A 19,303-nucleotide genomic window follows, 5' to 3' on the forward strand; every position below is an offset into this window, starting at 1 on the left:
GCAAGCGGTACCGGAGCGCCATGTCTAGGTCCAAAAGGCTTCTTAAAAGCTTCTACCCCCAAGCAATAAGACTCCTAAACAGTTAATCAACAGGCTACTCAGACTATTTTCATTGCCTTCCCCCTTTTACACTGCTGCTACACTCTGTTTATTATTTATGCATGGTCCCTTTAACTCTACCTACATTTACATATTACCTCAACTAACCGGTGCCCCCGCACATTGACTCTGTACCCCCTGTAAATAGCCTAACTATTGTTATTTTACTGCTGCTGTTTAATTATTTGATCTATTTATTACTTACCACTTATTTTTCTTAAAAAGGCATTGTTGGTTAAGGGCTCGTAAGTAAGCATTTCACTGTAAGGTGTATTCGGCACATGTGACAAATACAATTTGATTTGAAAACCAAGGGTTTCACCTACATTATCTTTGACTCTGAATTGATTAAAAGGGGTGTGTTTATCTGCCAGATGAATAAATATGGAGGATACATTTTCTAGAGCCCACTCAGGGTCAGGAATACAGGAGACAGTGGCTCAATCAGAGTAGAGCATGTCATGTTGGGGCGGCAGGTAGCCTAGTGGTTAGAACCTAAAGGTTACAAGATCGAATCCCCGAGCTGACAAGGTAAAAATCTGTCATTCTGCCCCTGAACAAGGCAGTTAACCCACTGTTCCTAGGCCTTCATTGAAAATAATAATTTGTTCTTAACTGACTTGCCTAGTTAAATAAAGGTTTAAAAAAAAAAAACCTTGAGCAGAAACATTTTTAAAAGTTATCTTCTTATCGGAAATAGGGTGTTGAGCAGAGCCCTATGGGCCGTGGTCAAAAGTAGTGCATTATGTAGGGAATAGGGTGTCATTTGGGACACACCCAGTGAGTGAATACTCACTAAGTAGACATCGAGCACTGAGCCATCATCCCGGTCCATGTCCACCTCTACGTCCATGGTGCTCTGCTCTGAAGTCAGACAGATGGCGCTGTCCTGCAGGGTGAATGTTGAGCTGGACGCCATTTCATCTCTGAGGGGAAACAGGAGAACAAGAAACACAAATAAGAGTCCCAAATGGCACCCTATTCCCTACATAGCTCCCTTCTTTTGACCATAGTGCAAGATTAACTGCATAGCAAATCAAAGAATCCAACATGAAAATGACAGCCAGGTGAAACCCCCTTCAGGGAAACAGAGGAAAACCTGTGTGTCTGGTGTCTGGCTATAGACTAGAGGTCTCTCTAGGGGAAGTTAATGTCTAAGAACTTACAAACAGGATAAGTTCATTTAAGTAAGGGAATTCTGGGACATTATGTTTTATGTGGAACTCCTTTACTGGGTTATGGACCTCTAAAAAGAGTCCCAAATAATCAGGGAAAATAAACGTCCTTTAAAACACAGCATCGTGTGAACAGCAGGGGGCACTGGGTGCTGGTGTACATCTGAAACAGGCCATTTCCTTGATGCATGTCAGTTGACTCCTGACTTTGCTTAAATTCAGGAATGTGTTTACCATTGTATGGCATGTTATTGCCTACCCCTCTTAGAGGTGACATGCAGGCACACACACACAGAAAAGGGATTATGTAAATACATAGAAAAAGTCACCCTGTCAGAAAATTACACTCTCTCTTCTAACAATGTCTCTTAATCAGACCTTCTGAAAGCCTTGAGTCAAATTGATAGACACATTTAGGGCAACAGACAGGTGCCTGAGAAGGGAACAAGACCAGGCAGGCATCACAATGGAAACTTCCTGTTGGGTTAGAACCGGACGGACGGACAGACAGACACCTGGGGGGAGAGATGAGAGGAAAATAAACAGTTCTTTCTAGAGGGAGGTTAGAATATAAAGTCCATGGTTTATGGCCTGCACACTGCATCTGAACTGGATGTAGGTTGAGCAATGTGAATTACTGTCCAGTGCGGGTTTTCCTTGCTCTTCCAGGGTATCTATCTCTAGTGTATAACATACTGTCACAAAGCCTGAGGACTCTGAGTCACCTGTTCCATGTGGCTTGTCATCACAACAGGCTGAGTCCTATGTTTTCCATCTGGCCTCCCAGGTAGCTCAGTGATTTCACCGGTTATTATTTACATTGTACTCTCCACCCTCGCACCCTTTCTGTCACACTCTCCCCGCAGGGGAATCCCTATGGCAGGCAGGGCTGATCCACTCAGGGGCCCTGCTGGTGATCTGATTTGCAGGGTTAGTTGGTTTAGTCACTGATTAGCTCAATCGTTTACTCACCTGGTGTCCCAGGTCAAAATCATTGTTGCCAATATTTACACAAGAGAGGACAGGTGGAAGGGGTCCTCAGATAGAGGGATGGAGAGTCTCCAGGTGGAGGGAGGGGAGGGAGGGAGGAAGGAAGGAAGGAAGGAAGGAAGGAAGGAAGGAAGGAAGGAAGGAAGAAGGAAGGAAGGAAGGAAGGAAGGAAGGAAGGAAGGAAGGAAGGAAGGAAGGAAGGAAGGAAGGTACCTGTCTTCAGACTGGGTCTCCAGGTTGATGGAGGAGGAGGAGATGGTTCCCATGGAGGAGCCCTCGTAGGAAGATTGGGTGTCAGGGACTAGGTCAGGACGCAGGTAGGAGCCAAACACTGGGAGAAACACACAAACACACACAAAGCCATGAGCTCACAGAGATAAACACAAAGCCATGGCCACACTGAGAGCTACACACATAGCGATGGCTTCAGTGAGAGATACACACAAAGCCATGACCTCACTGAGAGATACACACAAAGCCATGGCCTCACTGAGAGATACACACAAAGCCATGACCTCACTGAGAGATACACACAAAGCCATGACCTCACTGAGAGATACACACAAAGCCATGACCTCACTGAGAGATACACACAAAGCCATGACCTCACTGAGAGATACACACAAAGCCATGACCTCACTGAGAGATACACACAAAGCCATGACCTCACTGAGAGATACACACAAAGCCATGACCTCACTGAGAGATACACACAAAGCCATGACCTCACTGATAATGCCTTCAGTCAGTCAATGTATTATTAACTGTATTTGTATAACAGCAACCTGGGCCTAAACCCCAAAAGAGTATGCAGATGTGACAGGGCAAGGACAAAGTCCTGGGTGCTTGTGCTGTGCTATTAATTTAACACATGATCTAAAGACCTACAGTACAGACTGGATGTCGAAGCTACAGGACAGAACATGGGTTTGAATTAGTTTAATTAGATGAGATAATAAAACAACCATGTATTGTGCATACAATTATTATGTAATTGTCCCTACAAGAACCTTTTATCCCTCAAAATAGGGTTTTCTAACAAGACCGAAGGTATGCGTGGAATTGGTTAACTAGAATACGTAGAGTAAGCTATTGAAAATGAAACTGTACATGTAAAATATATAAATGTCTTTATGGTATGTTATATGAAGGTTGGACATAGAACGTGCACAAAGGTGTTGTTTAGTTCAAATAAGATTTCATATAAACTAAAGAAGCTATGTTGCAATATGAAACAAGACTTCTCTCTCTTACTCAGAAGTCTGCACCCTCATCTCTTCCTGTAATATTGGCCAACAGTTTGGCCAACAGTGGTGTTACCGTAGAGGAAGAGTCATGACGCTGAGTTACTATTGTGGAAAGGGGCCTGATTCTAATCCAGCCAGCCACTGGAGTCGGGGCCTGATTCTAATCCAGCCAGCCACTGGAGTCAGGGCCTGATTCTAATCCAGCCAGCCACTGGAGTCAGGGCCTGATTCTAATCCAGCCAGCCACTGGAGTCAGGGCCTGATTCTAATCCAGCCAGCCACTGGAGTCAGGGCCTGATTCTAATCCAGCCAGCCACTGGAGTCAGGGCCTGATTCTAATCCAGCCAGCCACTGGAGTCAGGGCCTGATTCTAATCCAGCCAGCCACTGGAGTCAGGGCCTGATTCTAATCCAGCCAGCCACTGGAGTCAGGGCCTGATTCTAATCCAGCCAGCCACTGGAGTCAGGGCCTGATTCTAATCCAGCCAGCCACTGGAGTCAGGGCCTGATTCTAATCCAGCCAGCCACTGGAGTCAGGGCCTGATTCTAATCCAGCCAGCCACTGGAGTCAGGGCCTGATAATGACTCCTCAAGAGACACAGAAATAGTTTACATGAATAACGCTAACTCAATCACTCACACAGAGACAGAGAGAGAAAGAGAGACATCGAGAGAGACACTGAGAGAGACAGCGAGAGAGACAGAGAGAGAGACAGAGAGAGGGATGAGTTAGGAGGACTGGCTGTTAATAACAGGATATAGACTGTGTTTTCTTTCCGGTGAAGTAACATTTCAGTGGGGGCTGGAGGTGGAGACACTATGGCACTACTGAAGGACTAGTTTATGGGGACCAAGTGGTTTTCGAAGGCCCATCGGTCCAGACATAATGAGAGGTATGGTCTACATGACATATCTGGGAAGTGATTTCTCTCAGGTGCTTTTTGTTTTTACAACACATGAATGTGTGGATGATTGATAATCGTGTGCTGGTCTACCTTGTCCGTCTAGACTGGCCAGACTGCGTGCTCCTCCCAGACTCTGCCTCCTCTCCTCCTCTTCCTTCTGAGAAGACAGGATCTCCTGAGAGGACGACTTCAGAGCAGGGATGGATGTACGAGTCCTCTTAGAAGGGGAGAAGCGAATGGCTGCAGAGAGACAGAGAGAGAGAGAAAGAGAGGGGAGTGGGATGAGGAGCGAGGTAAAAGAGAGAGGGAGACAAACGAGTGGTGGGGGAAGAGAAAAGGAGAGCGGAGGGAAGGGAGAGAGTAGGATAAGGAGAGAGAGAGGGAGCAAGAGAGAAATAGGGGGTTGGGGAGAGAGTGAGGGGGTAGGAATGAGAGTGAAGGGGTAGAGCAAGAGAGAAAGAGGGCGAGATGGAGGGAACAGATTACCCTGATTACAACCATTATCGTGCATAATCAAGCTTGAAGTGTCTGTCCCAAAGTAGCAGTAAAATTATCAAACTGTGAACGCATAATGATCATTATGCAACTGTCCCCCGATGTTCCATTCTGACTCCCAAGCAGAGCATGAAATCCCTCCCCATTGTATCTAACTGTGCAGAAGCATTGCCATAATAATACCAAGCATCTAAATCCCAAACCATCGCAGAAACCATCTTCATTATATCAGCATTGCACACTGCTTTATTTCATCTTAACATGAAACATTCCACAAGTCAAAACCCTGAAGTGAGAAGGGCTTCAGCCACTGGGGTGGGTTCCTAAATTACCCCCACTGGGGGACTGGCATGGCCACCACCCAAACAGAGGACAACCATAGACTCCTGTTAATAGGGAGAAACTAAGCACCTCTTTGATAACAAGATATTTCTGGGGAAAGAACTAAAGGCAGAACAGAACTACTAAAATATGCAACTACATAAATGTATGCATGGACATTACCGTAAGTCACTTTCGCCAAGAATCTGTATCAGTATGTCAGCGTATGTCAGTATGTCAGCGTATATCAGTATGTCAGCGTATATCAGTATGTCAGCGTATATCAGTATGTCAGCGTATATCAGTATGTCAGCGTATGTCAGCGTATATCAGTATGTCAGCGTATGTCAGCGTATATCAGTATGTCAGCGTATGTCAGCATATCAGTATGTCAGCGTATATCAGTATGTCAGCGTATATCAGTATGTCAGCGTATATCAGTATGTCAGCGTATATCAGCGTATGTCAGCGTATATCAGTATGTCAGCGTATGTCAGTATGTCAGCGTATGTCAGTATGTCAGCGTATATCATTATGTCAGCGTATGTCAGTATGTCAGCGTATGTCAGTATGTCAGCGTATGTCAGTATGTCAGCGTATGTCAGTATGTCAGCGTATATCAGTATGTCAGCGTATATCAGTATGTCAGCGTATATCAGTATGTCAGCGTATGTCAGTATGTCAGCGTATGTCAGTATGTCAGCGTATGTCAGTATGTCAGCGTATGTCAGTATGTCAGCGTATGTCAGTATGTCAGCGTATATCAGCATGTCAGCGTATATCAGTATGTCAGCGTATATCAGTATGTCAGCGTATGTCAGCATATATCAGTATGTCAGCGTATATCAGTATGTCAGCGTATATCAGTATGTCAGCGTATATCAGTATGTCAGCGTATATCAGCGTATGTCAGCGTATATCAGTATGTCAGCGTATGTCAGTATGTCAGCGTATGTCAGTATGTCAGCGTATGTCAGTATGTCAGCGTATGTCAGTATGTCAGCGTATGTCAGTATGTCAGCGTATGTCAGTATGTCAGCGTATGTCAGTATGTCAGCGTATATCAGCATGTCAGCGTATATCAGTATGTCAGCGTATGTCAGTATGTCAGCGTATATCATTATGTCAGCGTATGTCAGTATGTCAGCGTATGTCAGTATGTCAGCGTATGTCAGTATGTCAGCGTATGTCAGTATGTCAGCGTATATCAGTATGTCAGCGTATATCAGCATGTCAGCGTATATCAGTATGTCAGCGTATATCAGCATGTCAGCGTATATCAGTATGTCAGCGTATGTCAGTATGTCAGCGTATATCATTATGTCAGCGTATGTCAGTATGTCAGCGTATATCAGTATGTCAGCGTATTTCAGTATGTCAGCGTATATCAGTATGTCAGCGTATAACAGCATGTCAGCGTATATCAGTATGTCAGCGTATATCAGTATGTCAGCGTATATCAGTATGTCAGCGTATGTCAGTATGTCAGCGTATATCATTATGTCAGCGTATGTCAGTATGTCAGCGTATATCAGTATGTCAGCGTATGTCAGTATGTCAGCGTATATCAGTATGTCAGCGTATATCAGCATGTCAGCGTATATCAGTATGTCAGCGTATATCAGTATGTCAGCGTATATCAGTATGTCAGCGTATATCAGTATGTCAGTGTATATCAGTATGTCAGCATGTCAGCGTATATCAGTATGTCAGCGTATATCAGTATGTCAGCGTATATCAGTATGTCAGTGTATATCAGTATGTCAGCATGTCAGCGTATATCAGTATGTCAGCGTATATCAGCATGTCAGCGTATATCAGTATGTCAGCGTATATCAGTATGTCAGCGTATATCAGTATGTCAGCGTATATCAGTATGTCAGCATGTCAGCGTATATCAGTATGTCAGCGTATATCAGTATGTCAGCGTATATCAGTATGTCAGCGTATATCAGTATGTCAGCGTATATCATTATGTCAGCGTATATCAGTATGTCAGCGTATATCAGTATGTCAGCATGTCAGCGTATATCAGTATGTCAGCGTATATCAGTATGTCAGCGTATATCAGTATGTCAGCGTATATCAGTATGTCAGCGTATATCAGTATGTCAGCGTATATCAGTATGTCAGCGTATATCAGTATGTCAGCGTATATCATTATGTCAGCGTATATCAGTATGTCAGCGTATATCAGTATGTCAGCATGTCAGCGTATATCAGTATATCAGCATGTCAGCGTATATCAGTATGTCAGCGTATATCAGTATGTCAGCGTATATCAGTATGTCAGCGTATATCAGTATGTAAGTATGTAAACTGAAAGCACAGCGAGAGGAGCTGAGGGAGGGTTTGAAACCTGACCTATTTAATTGACTGACAACAGTGTATGTGTCACTGGATCATCCACATAACAAACTGGTAAAACACAATCACGTCCTCTTACAGGAGAAATGTATACCTTACATCAACACAGCTGCGTTGTTGCCTTCAACACAGCAGGTGACTAACAAATCAATCTGTACAAACATTTCCAATGGTTTAAAGTTGACTAAACTGTACGTGACACACCGACATAGTGTTATTGTAGTCTCAGTCTTAGCCCTCATACCCCTTATACCATTACACTTGTTTTCCGATCCCAGTGACTGGCATGTGTGACAGCTTGAGTCATAAATGTATCCCTGTCATAGGGGACTGAGGAACAGAAGCCAGCAGACTTACTCGGAGTCTTCCGGAACACCGAAGTGCTCATGAACTTGAGGAATCGGTTGGCATAGAAACCAGGCCGGTGCACCGAGACAGAGTCCTGAGGACAGAACAGAAGACAATACAGGCTTTTATCAGGGAGGGCTATTTGAGATCAATAAGAATGGAACCTATGAACAGTGTGTGTTCAGAAGGACACAAGTATCAGCAACATATCAACTTACACCGTCGTAGACCAGGGCCTTCCATGAGTGTTCCAACTTCTTAATGAATCTGAGGTGGAAACAAGAAGTCTTGTCACAAACAGAGCTTGTTATGCAACAAACCCAACCCCTCACCAAGCCCCATCACCCAAAACCTGAGATGCTTCCCGTTGACACCAAAGACAGAACAGGAACCACAGCAATATTACATTTAATGTTACATAATATGCTCCCATTCTAGTTACATTTGACACTGCAATTGATGGACTGAGGCAAGCAAACAGTTGGCAAGGGAAGAGGATTAATATGAAAAGATATATGGGGAATGATATCATTATGTAACTCCCCAGCCAAGACACTGACAGACAGGTCCTGAGGTCAGCTTAGAGATGCTGAGATATGGACAAGGGAACAAGCTTTAGGGACACTTCTGTCTCTCTGGCCCTCAAGGCTTGTCACACTGAGGAGCTTCTCTCGCCCTCTCACTACCTCTTCTCTCTCCCTTACTCCCTGCATTGGGACAGAAAATCAATGCTTCACCAGAGTGAATAGGAAAGACTGATAGCTACAGAAGCCTTATTAACAGAGTTGGCTAGAAAAGGATGCTTTAAGGACCCAGGAGAGTGGCTGCTTGATATCCAATCAATCAGAATATGTAATGCTAACTAGTCTGTGGGCGTAGCAATGAACCCTCCATGTTACAGAACATTATAGTATGTTATTATGCTATATAATATAGCATGTTATGAAGTCATGTTAAACCTGTAGGACTGCAGGATGTCGATGATGCCCAGGAAAATAAGCAGCTTCTCTTCTTTGTGTGACTTGGCAGGAATTCCACCCATCCTGAAATACAGCCCAGTAAATGCAGGTCCAGTCACAGAATGCAGTCAGGTCAGGAGACACATTAAGGGTTTTGATCATTGTTTGTAAGAGTTTTGCCATGTATTTTCAGTGTATGTGAATGTGAGTGTGTGTACGTGTAAATGTCATCAAGCTATTACAGTGTATATGATTGTGTACTGTACGTGTGGTTGTCTTTGAATGTGTATGGGCAGTATGACTGAGGTGAGCTGACTCACGTGTCGTCTGTGGTGTGGGCCTCGGCAGCCTTGCCGTCCCCCTGGATAGACTCCATGGCTGTGGAGTAGAGGACCCTCTGGGCCACGGGCCGCTTGCCATCCCCCACTGCCTGGCCCGGCTCGCCGCCCTCCTTCGGGCTCTGGTCCAGAACATGCACGGCCAGAAGCAGACTGTAGTCCATGATCTTAAAGCTCTCCAACACCTGCAGCACACAACATGAAACCACACAGTTAATGACCATGATCTGAAATAACATCAAAACAACCCGTTGGCTAGCAAAGAGTGGAAACAGTTGGAGCGGTGTTGGCATTGGTCTAAGTCCGGAATCTGACCAGTATCACACACAGCTGTGTGCATTTTAAACAAAAAGTGTTTTTTTATCATCTGTGTTATTGAAGTGTGACCCGTATTTCTGTGTGAAGGCAATTGTGATATGATATGTGGAAAGTCATCCTTTTTATAGTCCCTTCTGCCATAATAGGATTATCGAATTAGCATCCAAAAAATTGCTAATGTAGTTTGCCTGATTTTCCATCATTGGACCACGGGAATTGTCTTATTCTAAGCATTATTGTACCAATCCCCGAAACATCCAAGAATAGCACTGATTGTCATGGTAATTCCTAGAATCTGCTCTCAGTTGGATTCCGTAAACAGTATTTCCAACATCGGGAACTTCCAAATTTGCCATAACGGACTCAGTCATCATCATCCGTTATATGGAACTGGCTAGTAGAAAACAGGCTGAGTAAAAGGACCACAACAGAACCAGCTCATTTGCCTTTTGAGACATAATCTAAGAAATGTGAACTAATATGTCCAGAATGAGGATCTTTGATAATAAAGACTGTAACACAAACACACCCGTACTAAGAGTGGACAGTAGGATGGATATAGTTGCAAAGATGCAAAGATGGTCTTTCGCAAAGATGGTCTTTAGATATGTTATACCACTGATGTATCTATAACTAGAATCCATTGCACCATGACTGAGCACACCCACAATAAGATTATAGAACAGCTATTTCCAGGATATCCCCATGGTAAATGCGTCTTTATTCGTGCTTTATTGTTGGTGGTTTAATCATGGTTAATTAGTTCTGTAGTGTCCTTTTAAGACGAATGCAAACCATGAACAATCATACAGACACGCGCGCACACCAGCCACACATACACACAAACATTCAGAATAAACACTTGTGCTCTTGTTCGAGCTTGGTCTTTTCCATGTCTCTGATTTGCATCCCTTCCTCTGGACTCCCCCGTCCTATTCAAAGGCAACCATTTTGAATAGAGCCACACACCAACCTGCCCGGAAAAGGCTATAAGGACACTCCTGACCTGCAAACCGATATTTAATTTCAGAATTGGTAAAAATCAGGTTATGATTAGGGTTTGGTTAAGGTAAGGTCAGTTTTAGATTTTAGTTGGTCGTTAGAGGTCAGGAGTGTCCTTAAAAGAATTACAATTCTCAGCTTTTACATTGACATTTGATGGAATGTCTCCATTCCATATGTTTTTATGTTAGGTGTAGTGGCTAGATCCAGCTGTAGCACTGCATGGGGAATAGGGTGTCATTTGAGATCTGCAATGGTTTGGCTTTGTTTGGCTTTGTGAGAGAGGGCATTGTTGTCCCTGTCATCTTCCAAAGGAATGACAGAATCACATGACATGGCAGGAGGAGAGGGGGACAACATCACCTGGCAGGAGGAGACAGGACAACATGACATGGCAGGAGGAGAGGGGGACAACATGACCTGGCAGGAGGAGAGGGGGACAACATGACCTGGCAGGAGGAGACAGGACAACATGACATGGCAGGAGGAGAGGGGGACAACATGACATGGCAGGAGGAGACAGGACCACATGACATGGCAGGAGGAGAGGGGGACAACATGACATGGCAGGAGGAGACAGGACAACATGACATGGCAGGAGGAGAGGGGGACAACAGGACATGGCAGGAACAGACGGGGACAACATGACATGGCAGGAGGAGACAGGACAACATGACATGGCAGGTGGAGAGGGGGACAACAGGACGAGAGGGGGACAACATGACATGGCAGGAAGAGAGGGGGACAACAGGACATGGCAGGAACAGACGGGGACAACATGACATGGCAGGAGGAGAGGGGGACAACATGACATGGCAGGAGGAGAGGGGGACAACATGACATGGCAGGAGGAGACAGGACAACATGACATGGCAGGTGGAGAGGGGGACAACAGGACGAGAGGGGGACAACATGACATGGCAGGAACAGACGGGGACAACATGACATGGCAGGAGGAGAGGGGGACAACATGACATGGCAGGAGGAGAGGGGGACAACATGACATGGCAGGAGGAGACAGGACAACATGACATGGCAGGAGGAGAGGGGGACAAAATGACATGGCAGGAGGAGACAGGACCACATGACATGGCAGGAGGAGAGGGGGACAGCATGACATGGCAGGAGGAGAGGGGGACAACATGACATGGCAGGAGGAGAGGGGGACAACATGACATGGCAGGAGGAGAGGGGGACAACATGACATGGCAGGAGGAGACAGGACAACATGACATGGCAGGAGGAGAGGGGAACAACATGACATGGCAGGAGGAGAGGGGACAACATGACATGGCAGGTGGAGAGGGGGACAACATGACATGGCAGGTGGAGAGGTGGACAACATGACATGGCAGGTGGAGAGGGGGACAACATGACATGGCAGGTGGAGAGGGGGACAACATGACATGGCAGGTGGAGAGGGGGACAACATGACATGGCAGGTGGAGAGGGGGACAACATGACATGGCAGGTGGAGAGGGGGACAACATGACATGGCAGGAACAGACGGGGACAACATGACATGGCAGGAACAGACGGGGACAACATGACATGGCAGGAACAGACGGGGACAACATGACATGGCAGGAACAGACGGGAACAACATGACATGGCAGGAGGAGAGGGGGACAACATGACATGGCAGGAGGAGAGGGGGACAACATGACATGGCAGGAGGAGACGGGGACAACATGACATGGCAGGAGGAGAGGGGGACAACATGACATGGCAGGAGGAGAGGGGGACAACATGACATGGCAGGAGGAGACGGGGACAACATGACATGACAGGAGGAGAGGGGAACAACATGACATGGCAGGAGGAGACGGGGACAACATGACATGGCAGGAACAGACGGGGACAACATGACATGGCAGGAGGAGACTGGGACAACATGACATGGCAGGAGGAGAGGGGGACAACATGACATGGCAGGAGGAGAGGGGGACAACATGACATGGCAGGAGGAGACGGGGACAACATGACATGACAGGAGGAGAGGGGAACAACATGACATGGCAGGAGGAGACAGGACAACATGACATGGCAGGAGGAGAGGGGGACAACATGACATGGCAGGAGGAGAGGGGGACAGCATGACATGGCAGGAGGAGAGGGGGACAACATGACATGGCAGGAACAACATGACATGGCAGGAACAGACGGGGACAACATGACATGGCAGGAACAGACGGGGACAACATGACATGGCAGGAGGAGACAGGACAACATGACATGGCAGGAGGAGAGGGGGACAACATGACATGGCAGGAGGAGAGGGGAACAACATGACATGGCAGGAGGAGAGGGGGACAACATGACATGGCAGGAGGAGACAGGACAACATGACATGGCAGGAGGAGAGGGGAACAACATGACATGGCAGGAGGAGACAGGACCACATGACATGGCAGGAGGAGAGGGGGACAACATGACATGGCAGGTGGAGAGGGGGACAACATGACATGGCAGGTGGAGAGGGGGACAACATGACATGGCAGGAGGAGAGGGGGACAACATGACATGGCAGGAGGAGAGGGGGACAACATGACATGGCAGGAGGAGAGGGGGACAACATGACATGGCAGGAGGAGAGGGGAACAACATGACATGGCAGGAGGAGACAGGACCACATGACATGGCAGGAGGAGAGGGGACAGCATGACATGGCAGGAGGAGAGGGGAACAACATGACATGGCAGGAGGAGAGGGGGACAACATGACATGGCAGGAGGAGAGGGGGACAACATGACATGGCAGGAGGAGAGGGGGACAACATGACATGGCAGGAGAGAGGGGGACAACATGACATGGCAGGAGGAGACGGGGACCACATGACATGGCAGGAGGAGAGGGGGACAGCATGACATGGCAGGAGGAGAGGGGGACAACATGACATGGCAGGAGGAGAGGGGGACAACATGACATGGCAGGAGGAGACAGGACAACATGACATGGCAGGAGGAGAGGGGGACAACATGACATGGCAGGAGGAGAGGGGAACATGACATGGCAGGAGGAGACAGGACCACATGACATGGCAGGAGGAGAGGGGGACAACATGACATGGCAGGAGGAGAGGGGGACAACATGACATGGCAGGAGGAGAGGGGGACAACATGACATGGCAGGAGGAGAGGGGGACAACATGACATTGCAGGAGGAGAGGGGGACAACATGACATGGCAGGAGGAGAGGGGGACAACATGACATGGCAGGAGGAGAGGGGAACAACATGACATGGCAGGAGGAGACAGGACAACATGACATGGCAGGAGGAGACGGGGACAACATGACATGGCAGGAACAGACGGGGACAACATGACATGGCAGGAACAGACGGGGACAACATGACATGGCAGGAACAGACGGGGACAACATGACATGGCAGGAGGAGAGGGGGACAACATGACATGGCAGGAGGAGAGGGGGACAACATGACATGGCAGGAGGAGAGGGGGACCACATGACATGGCAGGAGGAGAGGGGGACAGCATGACATGGCAGGAGGAGAGGGGGACAACATGACATGGCAGGAGGAGAGGGGGACAACATGACATGGCAGGAGGAGACAGGACAACATGACATGGCAGGAGGAGAGGGGGACAACATGACATGGCAGGAGGAGAGGGGAACAACATGACATGGCAGGAGGAGACAGGACCACATGACATGGCAGGTGGAGAGGGGGACAACATGACATGGCAGGAGGAGAGGGGGACAACATGACATGGCAGGAGGAGAGGGGGACAACATGACATGGCAGGAGGAGGGGGACAACATGACATGGCAGGAGGAGAGGGGGACAACATGACATGGCAGGAGGAGAGGGGAACAACATGACATGGCAGGAGGAGACGGGGACAACATGACATGGCAGGAACAGACGGGGACAACATGACATGGCAGGAACAGACGGGGACAACATGACATGGCAGGAACAGACGGGGACAACATGACATGGCAGGAGGAGAGGGGGACAACATGACATGGCAGGAGGAGAGGGGGACAACATGACATGGCAGGAGGAGAGGGGGACAACATGACATGGCAGGAGGAGAGGGGGACAACATGACATGGCAGGAGGAGAGGGGGACAACATGACATGGCAGGAGGAGAGGGGGACAACATGACATGGCAGGAGGAGACAGGACAACATGACATGGCAGGAGGAGAGGGGAACAACATGACATGGCAGGAGGAGACAGGACCACATGACATGGCAGGAGGAGAGGGGGACAACATGACATGGCAGGAGGAGAGGGGGACAACATGACATGGCAGGAGGAGAGGTGGACAACATGACATGGCAGGAGGAGAGGGGGACAACATGACATGGCAGGAGGAGAGGGGGACAACATGACATGGCAGGAGGAGAGGGGGACAACATGACATGGCAGGAGGAGAGGGGGACAACATGACATGGCAGGAGGAGAGGGGACAACATGACATGGCAGGAGGAGAGGGGAACAACATGACATGGCAGGAGGAGACAGGACAACAACATGACATGGCAGGAGGAGACGGGGACAACATGACATGGCAGGAACAGACGGGGACAACATGACATGGCAGGAACAGACGGGGACAACATGACATGGCAGGAACAGACGGGGACAACATGACATGGCAGGAACAGACGGGGACAACATGACATGGCAGGAGGAGAGGGGGACAACATGACATGGCAGGAGGAGAGGGGGACCACATGACATGGCAGGAGGAGAGGGGGACAACATGACATGGCAGGAGGAGAGGGGGACAACATGACATGGCAGGAGGAGAGGGGGACAACATGACATGGCAGGAGGAGAGGGGAACAACATGACATGGCAGGAGGAGACAGGACAACATGACATGGCAGGAGGAGACAGGACAGCATGACATGGCAGGAGGAGAGGGGGACAACATGACATGGCAGGAGGAGAGTGGAACAACATGACATGGCAGGAGGAGACAGGACAACATGACATGGCAGGAGGAGACAGGACAGCATGACATGGCAGGAGGAGAGGGGGACAGCATGACATGGCAGGAGGAGACAGGACGACATGACATGGCAGGAGGAGACAGGACAGCATGACATGGCAGGAGGAGAGGGGGACAACATGACATGGCAGGAGGAGACAGGACGACATGACATGGCAGGAGGAGACAGGACAGCATGACATGGCAGGAGGAGAGGGGGACAACATGACATGGCAGGAGGAGACAGGACAGCATGACATGGCAGGAGGAGAGGGGGACAACATGACATGGCAGGAGGAGAGGGGGACAACATGACATGGCAGGAGGAGACAGGACGCTGTGTGTGTGTGTGTGTGTGTGTGTGTGTGTGTGTGTGTGTGTGTGTGTGTGTGTGTGTGTGTGTGTGTGTGTGCATGTGAGCATACGTGTTTGTTTCCGTCTCAAATTTATAGGGGCATTCCCAGACAAAAACCTTTTCAGACATCAAGTTAAATGCCACTCCAGTCATAGGACTGGGCATGGTTTATTAATGTTCTTAGTTTGTTGTGAGATGGAGAGAGGAGAGGAAGGAAAAACATACTATTCTACATTTCCCTCAGTGACCCACATTCAGCAGCAGACACTTCCTGGTCCCCCTCTCTCATCTCACCCCTTACCTCCCCTCCATACCTTGGCTGAATCTCCTTCCCCCCCTCACCCATGCCTGTCACGTCCCTCTCGATCCCACTCTCCTGTTTTTCGGTGTTGCAGCAGGCTCTGTGGCTAGGGGTTTACTGCTTACTCATGGAAACGGACAGAGATTCTGCTTAGGGGGCGCTTTGCTTACTGCTCAGGAGGGGAAGGCAGGAAGCCGTGACAATAACAAACTAGCTACAGTCCAGTCACTTACAGTACAACCACTGCTCAGACGTACACACAGCTCACTGGCATTAAACATTGTAAGAAGTCTGAACTTCTGTTCTGGGTTACAGTTACAGAATGTATTTTTGTCTCAACAACTCTCCCTATTAAACAAAAGACAAAAGAGGAAGACATTTACACAAGGAGACATTTCAAAAACAAACATTGTGTCAGAATCATGACGTCAAAGACACTGTGCTCCAGCCCCCCAGACACAGCCCCCCAGGACACAGCCCCCCAGACACAGCCCCCCCCAGACACAGCCCCCCAGACACAGCCCCCCAGACACAGCCCCCCAGACACAGCCCCCCAGACAGACACAAACAAACAGTCATTATAAAACCTGAGCCTGGCACATTAATGACCTGCATGAAACACTGTTCCCTTTATACTTTGAAGTACAAAGGAAGTGAGAGAAGAGAGATGGGGAGGGACAGAGAGACAGAGGTCCTCTAAAAGACTTCAAACAAGAGGTCATCTTAGAGTGTCTGTGAATAGGGCTGGCACAATTACTGAATAACTGTGTAACCAACGGTTACGGATGAAGACCATCATGAAACGGTTATTACAGTGACCACGGTCATTTGGCCGGCCCATTACCATCACCCAAAATTCCATGACCATCACAGCCCTATCTGTGAACCGCTGTTATCCTTTCCCCACCATTCTGAGCTAATAGAAAGTCAACATTGAGGAGTGTGTGAGTTTAGTTAACAAACACAAGGAGAGCAGAGGAGATGAATCAGCCAGCTATAGCAGCCAAATCCATCGAGGCGTGACTCCAGGCGGTGTCCCAAAGCAGAGTCATCAGAAACACACAGGACAGCCTGTTACCAAACAGGCCTATATATACCCACAACACCGTGCTACTCATGCAGACTAACTCCATTCATTAAGTCACCACTTCTCGCTTGCTGTTGAAAAACAGCTCAGTCTCCGATACAATGAAAGTGGTAAAAACCTGGTTCACAGAAGCCATGACATTGTTATGGGGGAGTAAAACAAATGTCCTTGACAATCACATCGTAGGCTATAACATTTCCAAGTTTTCAAAGGTTGGATACCTTAAACAGGAAGTGTGTCTTCCTTCCTGTTCCTGGTCTACTTCCTGATGTCTACATCCTGGTTGGAGACAGAGTGAAGCACCCTGTGCCGTCAGACAGACAGAGACAAACAGACACTACCATGCTCTCTCTGTCAGGGACAACACCCACACTGTTACAACACAGGCCTAACAGCCTCTGGTTTAAAGTTGTCCTTAGGGGCACAGATCTAGGATAAGCTAACCCTCCACATATACTAACTATTGAAAATACTAAACTGACCTTAGATAAGTGCCTAGGGGCAACTTCATTCTTCTCCCACATGAGATATATCCCTTCATCCCTTCAGAGCTAGCCAAGGCGGCCAGGGTTATGTACAGGACATAGGGTTATGTAAGAACTATACTGTATAATAATAGCTGAATAAGACTATTCACCATATGATCTGTGACAGTCCACATTATGATTGATCAATACAATCAGTGTTTTCAATCAATCAACCAATTATCTATTCACAAACAGGTAGTGTAGGTCTGAGCAGAGCACAATGACAACAGAGGGAGATAAGACAGATATACACTGAGTATACCAAACATTAGGAACACCATCCTAATATTGAGTCCCCGTCCCCATCCCCCCATTTTGCCGGAAGCGTTCCACAGGGATGCTGGCCCCATGTTGACTCCAATGTTTCCCACAGTTGTGCCATGTTGGCTGGATGTCCTTTGGGTGGTGGACCATTCTCGATACACATGGGAAACATTTGAGCATGAAAAACCCAGCAGCGTTGCAGTTCTTGACACAAACCGGTGCGCCTGGCACCTACTACCATACCCTGTTCAAAAGGCACTTACATTTTATGAATTTCCCATTTCAGCCTCTGAATGGCACACATACACAATCCATGTCTCAATTGTCTCAAGGCTTAAAAATCCTTATTTAACCTGTCTTCTCCCCTTCATCTACACTGATTGAAGTGGATTTAACAGGTGACATCGAATAAGGGATCATAGCTTTCACCTGGATTCACCTGGTCAGTCTGTGTCATGGAAAAGGCAGGTGTTCTTAATGTTCTGTACACAGTGTACAGCATAGTAGTGCTGTAGGCCTATAGATCTCCAGCTTGACTTGTTGTGGTCCTGTTTGTTCTATGTACATTTTAGGTGTGGCAAAGTAGCTCCTTGCTCAGAGCAGAGTTGTGGTGTTCTCTTTCTGTTGAACAATAGCTCAGATCCCACTACTTCACTAGATTAGACAGGCTAATCTGGTGGCTCTGAAATAGACAGGAATGCAGCCTCAGTTTGGACTCCTATCTTTAGGCTGGTGCGCTCCCTTACTTTCTCGCTCTCACGCTGCTGGGAACATTTCTTCATCACACTCAGTGTTTGGAGAGCTGTCATGGAACTGAACAGAGCTCAGAGCTCCCAATGAACCCACAGTGGAAACACACAGTCCCAGTGCCAAACACTGCAGCAACACACAGTTCCCTTTCTCAAAACACTCTGTCCAACCCTACAATCACACACACTGTTCTAGGCTTGTATACAATGTAGCAGAGTATGAAGTGGAAGAGTGGAGAGCGAGTGTGTGTGGGTGTGGCGCACGTGCGTGCATACTTGCATTAGTATATATGCGTGTGTGTACGTGTATGCAGTGTATACTATTTGAGCGTGTGTACTGAGTGCAGAGTATCCTGTTTGAATGGGAGAGGTTGCTGATTTCCCAGAGACAGAGGGAGTCCAACTACAAATACAATCTGTGCCCTTTCCTACTTCTGGCATCTGACCCAATGTCCAAGGGATGACATCACGACGAGTTTGGCCATTTAA

General features: G+C 47.8%; 1 protein-coding gene across 6 annotated transcripts in view; it reads right to left on the minus strand.

The window, feature by feature from the left end:
* Positions 1-19,303, minus strand: part of LOC112263935 (phosphatidylinositol 4-phosphate 5-kinase type-1 beta) — a 70,968-nt gene that overhangs the window by 5,751 nt on the left and 45,914 nt on the right. For all 6 annotated transcript variants that reach the window (XM_042331491.1, XM_042331486.1, XM_042331490.1 and 3 more), the window contains 7 exons: positions 9,226-9,428; positions 8,906-8,989; positions 8,165-8,213; positions 7,956-8,040; positions 4,506-4,655; positions 2,478-2,595; positions 896-1,025 (listed from right to left, as the gene is read on the minus strand). In XM_042331491.1, coding sequence (XP_042187425.1) covers positions 896-1,025; positions 2,478-2,595; positions 4,506-4,655; positions 7,956-8,040; positions 8,165-8,213; positions 8,906-8,989; positions 9,226-9,428 — 819 coding nt within the window. The remainder of the gene's footprint in view (positions 1-895; positions 1,026-2,477; positions 2,596-4,505; positions 4,656-7,955; positions 8,041-8,164; positions 8,214-8,905; positions 8,990-9,225; positions 9,429-19,303) is intronic.

This window comes from Oncorhynchus tshawytscha, linkage group LG12 (assembly GCF_018296145.1).
Source record: "Oncorhynchus tshawytscha isolate Ot180627B linkage group LG12, Otsh_v2.0, whole genome shotgun sequence".
NCBI lineage: Eukaryota > Metazoa > Chordata > Actinopteri > Salmoniformes > Salmonidae > Oncorhynchus > Oncorhynchus tshawytscha.